The 15,282-nt window shown below is 30.5% G+C and overlaps 1 protein-coding gene across 2 annotated transcripts in view; it reads right to left on the bottom strand.

The window, feature by feature from the left end:
• LOC129961627 (uncharacterized) overlaps window positions 1–14,310 on the bottom strand; it is a 39,165-nt gene extending 24,855 nt beyond the window's left edge. For both annotated transcript variants that reach the window (XM_056075142.1, XM_056075143.1), the window contains exons 1-9: window positions 14,190–14,310; window positions 13,486–13,685; window positions 8,236–8,329; window positions 6,741–7,059; window positions 5,754–5,828; window positions 5,571–5,670; window positions 4,871–4,955; window positions 1,914–1,993; window positions 1,745–1,825 (exon numbers count right to left, since the gene is read on the bottom strand). In XM_056075142.1, coding sequence (XP_055931117.1) covers window positions 1,745–1,825; window positions 1,914–1,993; window positions 4,871–4,955; window positions 5,571–5,670; window positions 5,754–5,828; window positions 6,741–7,059; window positions 8,236–8,329; window positions 13,486–13,685; window positions 14,190–14,202 — 1,047 coding nt within the window. In that variant the 5' untranslated portion in view covers window positions 14,203–14,310. The remainder of the gene's footprint in view (window positions 1–1,744; window positions 1,826–1,913; window positions 1,994–4,870; window positions 4,956–5,570; window positions 5,671–5,753; window positions 5,829–6,740; window positions 7,060–8,235; window positions 8,330–13,485; window positions 13,686–14,189) is intronic.
• Between the last annotated feature and the right edge of the window lie 972 nt (window positions 14,311–15,282).

Here is a 15,282-nt window from a genome sequence, read left to right as displayed (position 1 = left end):
GTACGCTAATGAGATCAACGCTTGCTTGAAATCATCGCCACTGTGGCGTAATGTTGAAAACGTCCAGCTAATCTATATAATATATAAAAATCTCATGTCACGGTGTTTGTGTTCGCACTCCTTCGAAACGGCTCGACCGATTTTTATGAAATCTTTTACGTGTATTTGGTAGGTATGAAAATAGGTCGTTAAGTATATTTCACAACGCTAGGTAATTAGGGTATCCCTATCCATGTTCAACGTACGCTGATGAGACCAAAGCTTGCTTGAAATCATCGCCACTGTGGCGTAATGTTGAAAAAGTCCAGCTTAGATTTGGGCACGCTATGTTTTTCACACGGACAATTATACGTGGCATGTTCTAGAGTTGGCAAACCATCGAGCTTATTTGTGTTGGCTAAATACGGACTGACAAATAAATATCGTACACTCAATTGCTCTTCGAAATGAATATTGATTTTCTTTATTTCATTTTTATACTTTAGGATAAAAAATATATTACTTTTTTCCCTTTACCTTTAACTTTTAAGAGATCAAACAATGTTTTTATTCGTTACGTTAATGAAATACTTTGTATTGATAAAATGAATGTTTTTTTTTTTTTTTTTTTTTTTTTTATCGGCGATGATCGTTTACAGCGCTCTATTCCCCTTTCTGTCATAGATTCCATCCCCACACGCTTACAATACATTCGTTATTTTTTAATTAACAACCAAAATATTCACTAGAAATAATTTGTATGGCAGAACAACGTTTGCTGGGTCAGCTAGTATATATATAAAAACAACGAAACTAACAAACAATAAAAAAATTCATTGATACAATTTAATTTTATTGATTATTTTCTGATTTTTACTCTCGTATACGTAGTTTAGAAAAAGCGTAGGAGTCGTCAAAACATTTGAACTCGAGTTTTTGACGAATCCCCACTTTTTATACTTACCTGAATTTGAAAAACACATTTTTGGAAAATGTTCGTCTGTCTGTGGCATAGATAACTCAAAAACACTTTGAGTAGAAGGTTGAAATATGGCACATGTTCTTTACAACAAATTTGTAGATTTCTGTCAAATTTTGAGTAAAATCTGTTCAGAGGAAGTCCGTCTCTCTGGCTGTTCGAATACAAGTTAGTACAGTCACCACAAAACGAAAAGAGCTAAATAGATAAAATACGGTACACAGATTTAACTGTCATTTTTTGAGCCAGATTCAACGAGAGGTTTGTACTTTCAGAAATATGTAAACTCGGTAATTCAAAACCGCTGTGACTTAAATGTATTAAATTTGGTATGGGATTTTGTGATTATAAGTGCAATTCTGTGTCAATTTTTTTTTTAATCGGTTGAGAAAAAAAAAGTCCAAAACAAAAATTTGATTTTCGGATATTATTAATTGTTTGTCATGATTCAATCGCCAAGAAACTTGTCAAGGAAGGCACAATAGCTTCAATAAATATGCTAAATTCATGCCAAAAGTTGATATTTCGTACCTATTGTACGCCAATGCCATATAACATGTTCTCTGGCATAACGAGCTTATTAGAGAGTATACGAGAAAATTTTGAGAGGATTTATCACACTGGTTATGACAAGATGCATTTATTCAAGAATCTAAAGCTATAATGAATCAGCTTGGAATGGTCTCTAAATTGCCAAACACATTTCTACAATTTAATCTCAATTATCTAACACAACTTCCTTTGCCTTAATGAATCATTTTTATGTGCAAATAAGACTGAGTTTACCTTTCTTAAATCTGGATTCTGTTTATTTACGTGGATAACATAAAGAAATTCCTCTTGATAAATAGCACTAAGGAGATCCATCTGAAATAAAAAAGAAAATAAGCAATTATTTAAAAGTTATCTCGCTTAAATGAAAAATATTTTATGAATTAATATATGAGGAGCTTACAGCTTTTTGGTATTCACTGTGCACCATAATCATAAAAGCTAAGCGAGCAGGTTTGAGAAGTATATTCTGCTTAATCAGATCTATAAAAAAATACATTGAAAATCAATATTTTTAAAACGGTTTAGCAGAAAATTTTCAATTTTATAATAAAAATAAATCGAGATTTAAATTTTCATGATTTCGACTAAAGAAGTCAATTTATATCACACAAGATTAGAGGGCAATAATTTTAGAACCTATGGAACATCTTTGAAGAAGGAGAAATAATAGGATGCTTCAGCATATACTAAGTACAAACTGGATGTCATACAAGGTCATTTACTATGTCAAATAAATGTGATTTCCAAATAGAAACAACAAAATTATACATTTTTTTTCTTCATTTGTGACTTTAAAATGACCCCTTAAGTTTATCGCAATAGCTGGTGATTGTTAAATGCAACCGAAATTAAGAGGTCTAGAATTCATCAATTTAATTCAGCCTTCTGAGAATACTGTTTAATTTAATATTGTCATTTGCAAGGACACCAAATGATGCTTGATATATAGAAAACAGCAAAGCTTCAAGAACTTTCCGAGATGCAATATTGATTCTGTAGATGCAGAACATTATGAATTCCATCTTCTAATACCAATTTTTGCATGTCACATAGACTTCCGTTGTATCTTGCAAAATAATATGTAAATATTTTATACTGTAAATTCGAAATATGTTGGAAAACTTCTTAGGATAAATTTTTGATGATCAAAAAGTGTAATCAGAATGAATAAACTGTCTTTCTGCCTTTCAGCATCTTTTTTTTTTAAGATATTGATATTGTCTCTCCCAAAAGTCACTATCAGTCTTTAGCCATCAGGTAAAAACATGGTATTCGAAAAATTCTCAGATTAAAAAGATTTTGAAGATATAAAAATACACTGGTAGCAGCTACATATATTAAACTTCAGAATTCAGGATGTAAATAATAAATTCACGGCTAAAAGCAACTAAATGTTAATTTGAATTAATAAAATATATTATACAAAACGAATAAAACATATTGCACAAAATGAATCAACGTAGCGTCAACATTTGTTTCACAACGTTTTTTAGTATTTTCATTGCAAAATCATAGTAAAAACCATTTAGAAAATGCAATGGACGCCAAAGGAGAAAAAGAATATCTATATCTTGATGTATACGTGCAATACTTCAAAGACCTTTGATTATAAAACAAGCAAACGCACACAAATATATAAATCTATGATGGAAAGAGATGATAATCTGAAATACATTAACGCACTATTCGTCTAAATTTAAAAGCAATTTTGTGAAGAAAATTTTAAAAAATCCTGTCGCTAATGTTCTCTTGTTGCCTAAATTGTTGCTAATACTATCAATAGTCGATGACTTCAGAGGTCATATAAGCCGGTAATTATTTCAAGCAGCTTGCCATATCATTAGAATTAAAAATGTAGCACTACTAAAAACATTTTAGTGTCGAAAAAGGTGATCGTAAGATCGCAAAATCTCAGTGATACGTGTTTGACGATAAAATAGTGGTAAACGAATAAAGTCAAGAAAGTATATAAATGACCGACAGGGAGAGATAGACGAATTCTCACGAATATAAGCACAATTCGACCACTACTATCATTCAATCCTAGACACTAGCAACTGCTATGAGCATCCAAATGCCAATTATAAAAATTGTAACATAAAAAAGTAAAATAAGAAAAAAAAATGTTAAGATAGCAAAAACATATAATTTTGATCAAGCTTTAATTTCATTTTAACTAGTTGCATAAGGCGATCAGTTGTTTGGCAAGGAATATAAATTGCATTTAATTTCAGATAAATCATTTAAATATTGATTCATGCCCATTGATTCCACAAAATTATCTGATAGTGAGGCCATTTTTATTGTTTTACTAAAGTTTTATTTATAGTGAACATGAGTCTTCCTGATGGAAACAGTCCCATAATATTACAGTGGTATTAAAAACACACTATCCCATTCTATCCTCTAATATATATATATATATATATATATATATATATATATATATATATATATATATATATATATATATATATATATATATATATATATATATATATATATGCTCTAGTTTTAATGGTAGAGCGCCAACACATGCACACTTTCAACTTTATTATTAGCAGAGATTCTTTTGCAAATATCTTAAAATGGTTATCAACGTAAATTGGCATTCTTAAGTCAAAACTACAGGATGCGTCCTATCTTGACTCAAATGATTCATCAATTACAAAGACAAGTGTTTCTGCTACATGGTAGATGATTGAATTAAACTTGATTCAATATTTGAAGGTTTGTAGGGTGTTATAGTTGTTGCTGCAGCAGTGGTGGCATTGTCTTCTTCCAATTTATTGATTTAAAATATTAAAAAAAAATACTTTACTTGCTTAATGAATCATGTCACATAACCATACGTTCTACAGAAAAGAATGATTAACTACGAAACTTCTCCATGTTGATATCGAGTCGTACTCTTCCATGAGTGATTGACGTATGGACTGGACACGTGAAAGGGATCAATTTGCCTTCACCTTAGTGCCTATTTAGGCTATTTTGATGACCTTATCATTTTCCATCGGATGCCAAGGCAGAGTGAGTAATTCATGTGTGATTACTACAAAAGTGCGAGCCTTTCTTTGTCAACCATTGACCATCAACAATCGAAATATCTTCAGTGCGAATGCTCGACGCTGGACATTGGAAGCTCGTGGATCCAAGTCCATCCACACGGTGCTACATATTATCTAGTGATTAACAATGGAAGGTATTCGTAGCATCGTGTAGCATGGCTTCATGCACAATGTTTTTCTTGGGATTGGATAGACTTTAATAGACATACTTTGATCGCAAAACATGGTCCTTTTCAATGCACAACGCTATTACTTTCTCAAAACCTAAAAATATTTAATGAAAACTTACTTCCATTATTACGCACGTTACAGTGTGGTTGATACGCAGCATCAGGAAGCGCAGCGTGACTGAAAATCCCAACTGATTTGCTATTCTATATTAGAATAAAAGAATCAGGAACATAAGATATTCATCTTAAAATAAATAATCCATATATTAATTTTTTTATGTTTTTAAAAGAGGAATTTTAAAACAAATAAAGAAATTCTTAAACCAACCAAATAAAAAATAATTTTTATTTGTGTATAGAAATATTATAACATTTTATTCAAATACGACCAACAGATGGTTGGTACTGGAGGGTAAAAGATCCAAAAGACGATTCCACCAATATACACAGCTTTAGGACATATTATATGGAAATATGTCATCAAGCTGATATGGAAAAAATGAATAAGGAAAGGAATAGGAATTTAGATGTTATTTACAATTAACCATAGTTCAAAATTAAAATGTCAGTCTCAAAATAATCTTCATATTATCTTATTTTAATCAAATTAAAAATGAAATAAAATGATAGAATTGATAGAAAAAATTTCATCATTAGGTAACTATTCGGATTTAATTAAATCCATTTAGTTAAAAATACTAACAAAAAATTGCTGCTTTAAAGTTGTCTTATTCAGAATGTCCTAATGCTAAATGGGTTAAATAAAATAATGATCTGACAGTTCAGAGCTCCCAGAAAATACTACAAACTGTAACTTACTTTATTGTAATACGAAGGAGGAAGACAGAACCCTTCGTTGTCATATTGAAATGCACAGTAAACTTCAACTAAATGATTTCTACACGATTTTGATAATGTTCTGCAAATACGATTATATATTTATTATAAGAGATGATTATATGACAATAGTATCTAATTTTATTCAATAAAGCCCTCACTTACTTTCCCAATAATGGCCATAATCGTTGTGCTGTGACTTCAGCAGATGGGGGATTCTGCGAACAGTTTCCAAAAAAACTAAAGTAAAATAACTAAATCAATGTTAAATTGCCCATCTTTATGTTACATCAAAATAACACTGATATAATATAAAACACTTTATATAATAAGTAACTACATGTTGCTACGTTATTTATATGAATGTTATTAATCATGTGTGCCAGTGTCTTTCTGGACGCTTAACAAATGTAAAATAATACAAGCTCTTTCCATTCATACGAATGAGATATCCTACACTAAAATTACACAGATAGAATTTGGGTAAGGATTGTGTAGTTCAGTATGGATTAGTTAAACCAAGTCCCATTTTAAAGATATATGAGATCTATTCTAGGACAGACCTAGCAATTTTGAACGATGGTCAGATGACGAGGATGACATCTGAGTCTGCGAACCTTAAGAGAGAACTATCGGACCGATGTTTGAGCCTTGATAGTTTGATATGCATTAGGCCCGTATAACAGTGGGCCAAGAAATTGATTTTCAAACTCGCTACCCTACCATTCCTCAACTGAAACTCTAGCACAATATAAACGCGGTGACAAGAATTGCGAGAGAATTCATGACATTTTGATATAAAAAGGGAAATATTATCACTATGAAACCCAACTTAATATCTAAATATAATACCAAATATAAAGTTGTACTCTATGCACAACCGTTAAGCACATATTGATTTTTATAAAAAATTAAATAAATCTTTCATTTTTAACTATTTTGGTAAATATCCGTAGCTATTTTGGTAATTCTGATGATGATTTACAATGAGAACTTCATAAAAGTAATTTAAAATAAAATATATTCATGAATTTGTTTGCAAAGAAGAAGATAGATAGAAGATATCAAATCCAAATAACACACATTAGACATATTTTTTCACTTTAAAAACTTATAGAAACTATTATAAAACATTAGAACTGTTTGCCGTACCCTTCAGTCTCTTTAGCAATTTCAGGAGACGAGCATTGACGTCCAAACACTTCATCTTCTGGAAGCTCTAAATGACCTAATTGATCCTTTTCATGACGGGGCGGATGCTTTTGATAAATGTGAAGTACAAGATCTTTCTTCTTTTTAAATTTCAAAGGTACCATTTCGGTTTCATCTCTGTAGCAGACAATATTGAGAAGCACCGCCTGACCTAGTAACGATGTTAAGTATGGGCAAAAATGCAGTTCAAACTCAAATAGGCATGCCTGATAGCCAAGACAGTCGTAGAGGAGAGGACAGGCAGGGCTGGAGTTACGGTCTGAAAAAAAAATATTGAATTTAAATATGTTTGTTTATTTAATAGATCGCTTTAAAGGAATTTTGTAATTAATCTATGAACAAAAGCAAAGAATAAAAGATTTCATGATTGAATCAATTCAAGTAAATTTCTAAAAATTAATGAAAACTGTAAAACGATGTGCGAATTTAGGTAAAAAGAAGTTTGAAATAATACTATATTCTAATATAATAAATAAAAACATATTAGATTAAGGTCAATTCAGGGATAAATTTTTCAGTCGTTGATGTCGGTGTCATAATTTGATTAGATGTCCATGTCATTATTATAACGTTTACGTGACGGGTTATGTTTCAGTAACATAGTTTCAATTTTGAAAAAAAAAAAAAAAAATTATCTTCAATTTTGACTGACACAGACAAACCGTCCAGATTAAGTCCATGCAACGAAAAGAATAACGGTAATTGTCAAAATCGAAATAAATAAAACTAGCCACTTTCGGCGGGCAGCTTGCTCGCCCAGAATACTGCCTTTTCTAGCTATTAAACTGTTACTAAGGAAAACTTTTATTAAAATTTCACCTTATTATTTAATAAGGTTGAAAAATGCGATTCAAATGGAATTAGTCTTCTGCAAATTATTACTCGGGCAATTAAAAGTGTATATGTTACCGTTAACGTATATAATTCTATTATTTCATAGAGATCCTATGAATTCATGAAATCACTAATCATGATTTATCAGTTACTTGATAGAATCTCTAATTATTTAATGAAATATCATATTGTATGAATAAATGGACAAGTATTTATACTTTAGGGATGCAAGTCACAGTGATTATCTGCCTGACGACGGTTAAGTATAATTTCGAGCTGGATTAAATTTCTGTTTGACGCCAGAATCTTGCTTTCGATTACATTTCTCTCCTCTAACGGAATAAAGATTTCCGTGACACGACGAACCATTTCAAACGAAAGTTGAATTAGTACAGCTATAAAAAACATTCAATGAAGCAATCTGAAATTTTTGTATGGCAGTTTGTTTACATTTAACAATTGCCATTCGACAATAAGTAATAAAACGGATTTCTAAATCACATACGTTAATATATATGTGCATTTTAATGTAGATTAAAATGCACATATATATCGTTTACAAAAATGAAATTTTTCAATATATATATATATAAAAGAATACCTGGTCCCTTTGAAGCCATAAGAGAAGCACTGTGATGCTTTGCTACATCGCTAGGAACGGAGTAACTATCGTTGGTGACTAAATCCTGCCTCATCTAAAATAGAAAGATTATAAATGTTCATCACGGAATTTAAAAGCTTCCAAAATACAAATAAGTAACAAAAAAAAGGAAATTGAAATATAAGTATATGAACATAAAAACGAGATTTTAAGAAGAAGAATTAAAAAATATATCTGCTTTATAAATAACTGTTCCCAAGAAGTTACAAATATTCATATGTAGAAAAGCAGAAAGTAGAACTTGTATACAAATGCCATTTTGTCGTTGCAGTAAATATTGAAAGATATTTATAAGAATGTAAATCAGAGCATGTCGACATTCTAAGAAACAGCAAATGTTCACCCTTTGAGTGCTAAAGCAATAATTCTTTTCGATACATACCAAAAATGAAGAATTACTAGAGAGTATAGTGAAAAAATTTAATAAAAATTAGAAATTTAATTAGGTCACAAATTTTGTGTTGACAACAATTATATATATATATATATATATATATATATATATATATATATATATATATATATAATCGTTATTGCTGCTTCCCAGCATGGTTAGTTCTATCACCGGAAAGATCTATTTACAATCATCTATATTGGATGCTGCTCGGGTGCCGAGGCAGCGATTCCAGAGCTGGGAGACAAACTTGGCGACCATTTGGCGACTTGGCAACGAATTAGGTTACTTTGGCGATAAAATAGATATTACTGGAAACTTCGAGAATTTTAGTGACGCAGCCAATAGGAACTGAGATATGATTGATTGACCCAGAACCCTCTCAGCCCGCTCCCGGGAACTATAAAAGGACGGCAATCTCAAGCTGCAGTGAATCATCGTCGGAGTTGGAGTCGTGAAACTAGTCGTCGAGAGGATAACAAAGCAACAGCGAATTAGTCCAGTGTTGTGTGGAGCTCAAGCGAGTGCTGAACTGATCTGTGTGCCGAGTCGTTGTGTTTATTGTGGGAGCAGTATCGAGTCCTGTGAGGAGTAGGCGGTAGTGTAGCAGTGAGTCGGCAGTTGGATATAGCTAAAGCGAGAAGACAGTGGAAAATTTCAGCCGTTTGAAAAGACCGTAAAGCGAAGCTCCGAATATCCCTCTACTGCTGAATTCTGTCCGGCCGCTTTGTGTGCTGTGGTCGATAACTACTTGTGGGCTACTATTTGTTGTAGTGTGCTGTGCTGTATTCGTCGTCTTTTTATTAGTGTCTTCGTATTAAATAAACGTCGTCTTCGTTCGTTATTGTGGTTTGCTGATTGTTTTCACACCATACATCCACTACAAACGAACCCGGTGACTTTACGGACTTAATAGTAGTGGAAGTTAAGTTATCCGTAACAATGTGCTCTGATTACTGCTTTACAATTTTGCAAATTAGTGCCTCTTCAAAAAATTGATTTTGAAAGGCGGTTTCCCCATCAGAGCCGTACCGACGGTTTGATGGGATGGGCCTCTGGTAAAGATGCATGTTGTGAGTAGGAACGTAAAAAGATCGATGAGAAAAGTTTAATTATTACACTTGCATGGCATATTAAGTAAATAAAACAGTCCATAACATCTTTAACTCAGCTCAAATATAAGTTTTATGTGGCTGATAAAATATATCGATAAATCAAAACTTTTTCAGAAAATAAGAATAATTTATTTTTACTACTTCACAACTCATTTACTGCAGTGATACATTTAATTTGTTGCTTACAGTATTTTTCATCAACATAGCACACTAAAAAAAAATCATTTTTTTAAATACACTTTTTTTTTTACCAATCCTACTATAATGTTACACAATTTGCTACATTTGTGCATTAAAAATTTTAAGGAAAGTTGTTTTCCTGGTGATGGAGGAAAAATATAAATAAATAAATAAAACAGGAGGAAAATTAAAATGAAATCTACGATCGCAAATTTCAAGTTATCATGTGAGAACATTATTATTTTTAAGTCATTATTTGTTTTATTTAATTTAAGTCATTAACCAGTTTAAACCGGCTTGAAACAATTACGAGACTTCTCTATCGATCTCTATCCCTCTTTCTCTCTCTGTATATATATATATGATTTTTTTTAAACTTTCATTTTCAATTTTTCTAGCTGGCAAACAAAGTTTTGGTGCTCGATCGATTTTGAGATGAAATAACAGCTATGATGTCATAGTTCTACGCCAACCTTTTAAAAACGCATTTGCTGTTAAAGAAGCATACATAATAATAATGCAATACTGGTAAAAGCAGGTAAAAAATATAAGCGATTAGTGATGATGAAAATTGCCATTTATGGTTTAATCATTGCCTACGCGATTTCGAACTTCAATATTCATTTCTTACGCGATTTAGAGCTTCAAAACCCCCTAACCAAAACAACATCATGTTGTCACATGATAATAAATGAGAATTAACAAAAATTACATTGTTGAGAAAGGTTAAGCAGTTTATAACAAAGGCTCAGATCATCTCAGTGCAGCCGTGTCTGCCAATCTTAAGCGCATACGTGAAGAATCTTAATGATTTCAAGATAAAAAAGTTATTTTAATTCTATTCTATGAATTTTTATAACATAAATATAAATATATATATAACATATATGATAAATTTCTATAATATAAGGTCTTAAGTTTTAAATTAGTATAAAAAATAGATATAAACACTTTATTCTTCATTTAAAATACTTTAATTATGTATTTAGTTGAAATAAATGTATGCACTTTAATTTATAATATTAACATTAGAGAGCTAATATTCAAACAAACTAATTATATATATATATATATATATATATATATATATATATATATATATATATATATATATATATATATATACAGGGTGTTTATAAAGGTTTATAAAGTCCCGGACCCATTTTGATGTTTAATAACTCATAAAATAATAAAGATATAAACACACTTATGACATTTATTGATGGAATAACTCATATATTTTCCTTTTCAGGTTTGAATATTTTTACTTTTGTAAATATCGTCTGCGCGTGTGATTAATTTCAGATAATTTCATTTTCCAGTCTAAATATCTGTACTTTTCTAAATATTGTCTGCTTATTAATTGCATTTTTCTCTCTTTTGTTTTTGTCAACTATTGCAATGTTATGTTTACTTTTGATGTGTTTGTTCTGTGTAGTACTTTTGTATGTGATGTTTTATTCGAGCGGATATTAAGGAGAATGCATACACCACAAGAGAAAGCACAGATTTTATGGTGGTTCATAGAAATGAAATCGATAGTGCAAGCACAGAGAAATTTCAGAAGAATTTACCAAAAAGATCCTCCATCCAAAAACAGCACCTTGCGGTGGAAAAAGAATTTTCTAGAAATTGGAAGTATCGAAGATAAGAAACGTTCCAGACGTTCTTGCACAAGTGATTTTGATGTTGAGCGTGTCAGAGAGACATTTTTACACAATACTAGAATATCTGTGAGATCAGCGGCAACAGAATTGGATATGCCAATTTCGACGGTGTACAAGGTTATTAAGAAAAAATTAAGACTGCATGCATACAAAGTTCAAATTGTTCAAGTTTTGGAACCGAACGATAGACCTAGGAGGATGGCCTTTGCAACAGATATGCTAAGGAGGATAGAAGATGCTGCTGATTTTCTGAAGAGCATAATGTTCTCCGATGAAGCATCCTTTCATGTTTCTGGCATTGTTAATCGCCATAAAGTGCGCAAATGGCTCTGTGGATGCCGACATGCTTGTCGCTACCTGGCGTGAAATTGACTATCGACTTGATATTCTCCGTGCGACGAAGGGGGCACACGTGGAAGTTCATTGACAAGGGTCATGAAACTTTTTGAGTCTATTTAACCATTTATGTTATTAATTTAAATCTATCTTTATTATTTTATGAGTTATTAAACATCAAAATGGGTTCGGGACTTTATAAACACCCTGTATATATATATATATATATAATTGACCAACGTCGTCTGTAACGTGGACGAAAAATACCCACCATCGATCTGATCTACTCATTATCAAAAACATAAATCCCAACTTCTTTTTTAGAGTGAAAAGAATCGGCCAGGTTTGTTTTCAATATGTAAATTGACAAATTAATCCATGTGCGAATAGAGCTTCTTCAATGTTAAGTTGCTAATTCAACTCTTAATGTTACTGAATATCTTGACTAAAGTTTTTAGAAGAATTAGAGCAACGAATTCTTTGTTGCCATTGAATACAGGAGCGAAAGTAAGATAAGTAAGATTCGGTAATAAATATAGCATGTTTTATCGGTCTATCAAAATTTGAATATTGAAAGTATTTTGCTGAAAAAGTTATCAAGTTACATAAAATATTTGAAATTTTTAGCTATCATTAATACCGGTGAGCTAACTGGTCACCATAAACAATTAGTATACTATAAAAAAATTTTAAACCATGCAAATTCCTGGTAATCTGTCCAAATAAACAATGGTGTAAACTATAAGTAGGTATTTTCTCCAGAATGAAGAGACTTCTCTACATTTCTAGGACATGAGATGTGTTTGTCCTTGCAGAAACATTTTATGTTGTCCTTATCATGCTGAACTAATGTCGAAATGAATGTAAGAGTTCTGAAAATGAAAACGGACTCAATGGTTAGTGGCAATCTCTGTTTTGCGATCAGAGGATTCTGGACTCGAGGCCTGATTTCACCAAATATCCAGCGTATTTATGAAACTAGCGTATGTGGGGTCTGGCATTTTGGGACAAATGCCTTAACGATAATGTGACATAGAATACCTGCCCAAATGTTGTCGTCTTTATCCATTCTAGGTTCAATTAAGAGGTCTGTCCTAAAATAGATTTTGACTAATTTCAGAACAAGATGCTAATTTAGAAGATCGATCAACCAACTGTTGATAAAAGAAGGAACAAATCATTTCAAATATGTGAACAAAACAGTAATACAGTTTTTAATAAACAGTTTTTCGAAATAGAAAAAAAAAACCCAGTGAAATAAAGCAATAGAGTGCAAAAGTAAAGCAGCTTTGATAAAAGACTGAATAACAGAATAATTATTTAGAACAAAGTAAATTTTTATTTTCAGAAAATTTACATATGAATTACATTATATGGAACAATTTTTTGTGGAAAATGGTTTAAATGTCTTTAATAAGTTCAATTATTTTTCAAGAATTAATAAATCTAAAAATGTAAGTAAATAATAATTTAAATTTGAATAAACCAAAACACTTACCTCCAGCATGGCATAACCTTTGGGACATGATAAAATTGCATTGGAATGCTCAAGTGATAATACATATAAACGCTCCAAGGAAGTTGGATATTCATCGAAAATGTAAGGATAGTCTTCTGGTTTTGGCACATTGAAAAGTCTGCCATCTGGTAAATGAATTTCTTCGGCAAGGAGGCCGTGAAGAAATATGAGAATGAAAGCTTTTGGAAGAAATACACAACTCAATTAATAAAAGTTACATAAGAGGATATTCAAATAATCAAAGAAAAACAGTGATATACAAGACAAAATGAAGAAAATTCACTTTCCTAAACAGATTGGTAGTAGATTAATGAAAAACATTAAAAGTAATTATGTTCAGATTACAGATCATAACGATAAAAAAAATATTTTTAAAGAATAGATTTTACAAAATATTACTAAACTTATATTCTGTTTATGTCAAAGATCTTTAGAAATAATTAATTCCAACTAATTCAGTTTCAGATTAATATTTTGTAATGAATAATATTCTTTAAAATCTGAATTTCGATACATTCGCTGTTCATTGTAAAATATATAAAGCTGTTTAAGATGCATACACAACTTTATCAATTTAAACATCAATTTTTCAATAACTTTTAACTCTAAGGAAACAATGTAATAAAGTCCGATTTATCAAACAAATACAAGTAATTTTTTAATTTAATTAAAAGATATAATACTTATGTAATTCATGCTCTCCAATTCTTCGACACTTCATATGAACAAAGATTCTATGATCACACTCTATGTTTCAGATGAAATGAAATCAAAGCTGAAGAATGAGATCAATGTTATCATTCCTCTAAGATGATAAGGACACTTATTCTTTGATAAGAGGATAATACACAAAAGAAAAGTAAAAAGAGACAAATGTAAAATACCTAGAAAGCAGACAACGAAATATGAACGGAAAAAGATATGGACAGATTTTGTTATTTTATTAATTTATTCTGATAAATTTCTGAGTGATGAATTTATTGTGCTTTAAAAGCAAAGAACTGCCGGCATTTTTAAAGGATAGAATGAGAGAGAGCTTAAGATGCATTTACACATTAAGTTATTGTTTCCTGTTAAATAAATTAAAATCCAAGATGGAAAAAAATCTGATCAATCCATAGCGGTTATGCTATGGTATATGTCAGGTTTAAGAAATTAGTATATAATTTTAATAGTAATAATAATAGGAATAATATAATATAATAATAATTATAGGAAATTAGTAATATATATTTCTATAATCGTTAGGAAATCAGTATATAAGTTACAATTAAAGTATATAATTCAGTTAATTCATAGAATTTTAAAAATAACTCATCACGATGTTTCCATTATTTCATAAAATATTAAGCAATTTCATGAAATAAAGGATAACATTGTATTTTGAATCTAATTTACAAAAAATAATAATTATAATGAGCATTAAAACATAAAAATTAGAGTAATTGTGTGCTATTGAATATTTTATTATTTAATTATTAAATATTATTATAATTATTATTTATTGCATTATCTGTTAATCATTATCATTATTATTTGTTGTTATCTGTTAGTTATTGAATCTTATTTAATTTTAACATCAAGCGTAACGTGTAATCAAATTATTACATTTACTAGTTCACAAAAGCCTACTGTTAATGAAAAGCAATAAATGAAAGATACCTTTTAAAAATCACTAAGCGAGTTTTAATAAGGAATATGCCCTTCCTAAGTTGTGATGAACTAGTGGCATCGAATTTTCACTATAACAGCTAAGTTGCGGGTTTCCGCAATAGG

The sequence above is a fragment of the Argiope bruennichi genome, chromosome 2, assembly GCF_947563725.1.
Source record: "Argiope bruennichi chromosome 2, qqArgBrue1.1, whole genome shotgun sequence".
Taxonomy (NCBI): domain Eukaryota; kingdom Metazoa; phylum Arthropoda; class Arachnida; order Araneae; family Araneidae; genus Argiope; species Argiope bruennichi.
Note: the sequence above shows the minus strand (reverse complement) of the source record. Positions and strands in the feature narration are given on the sequence as shown.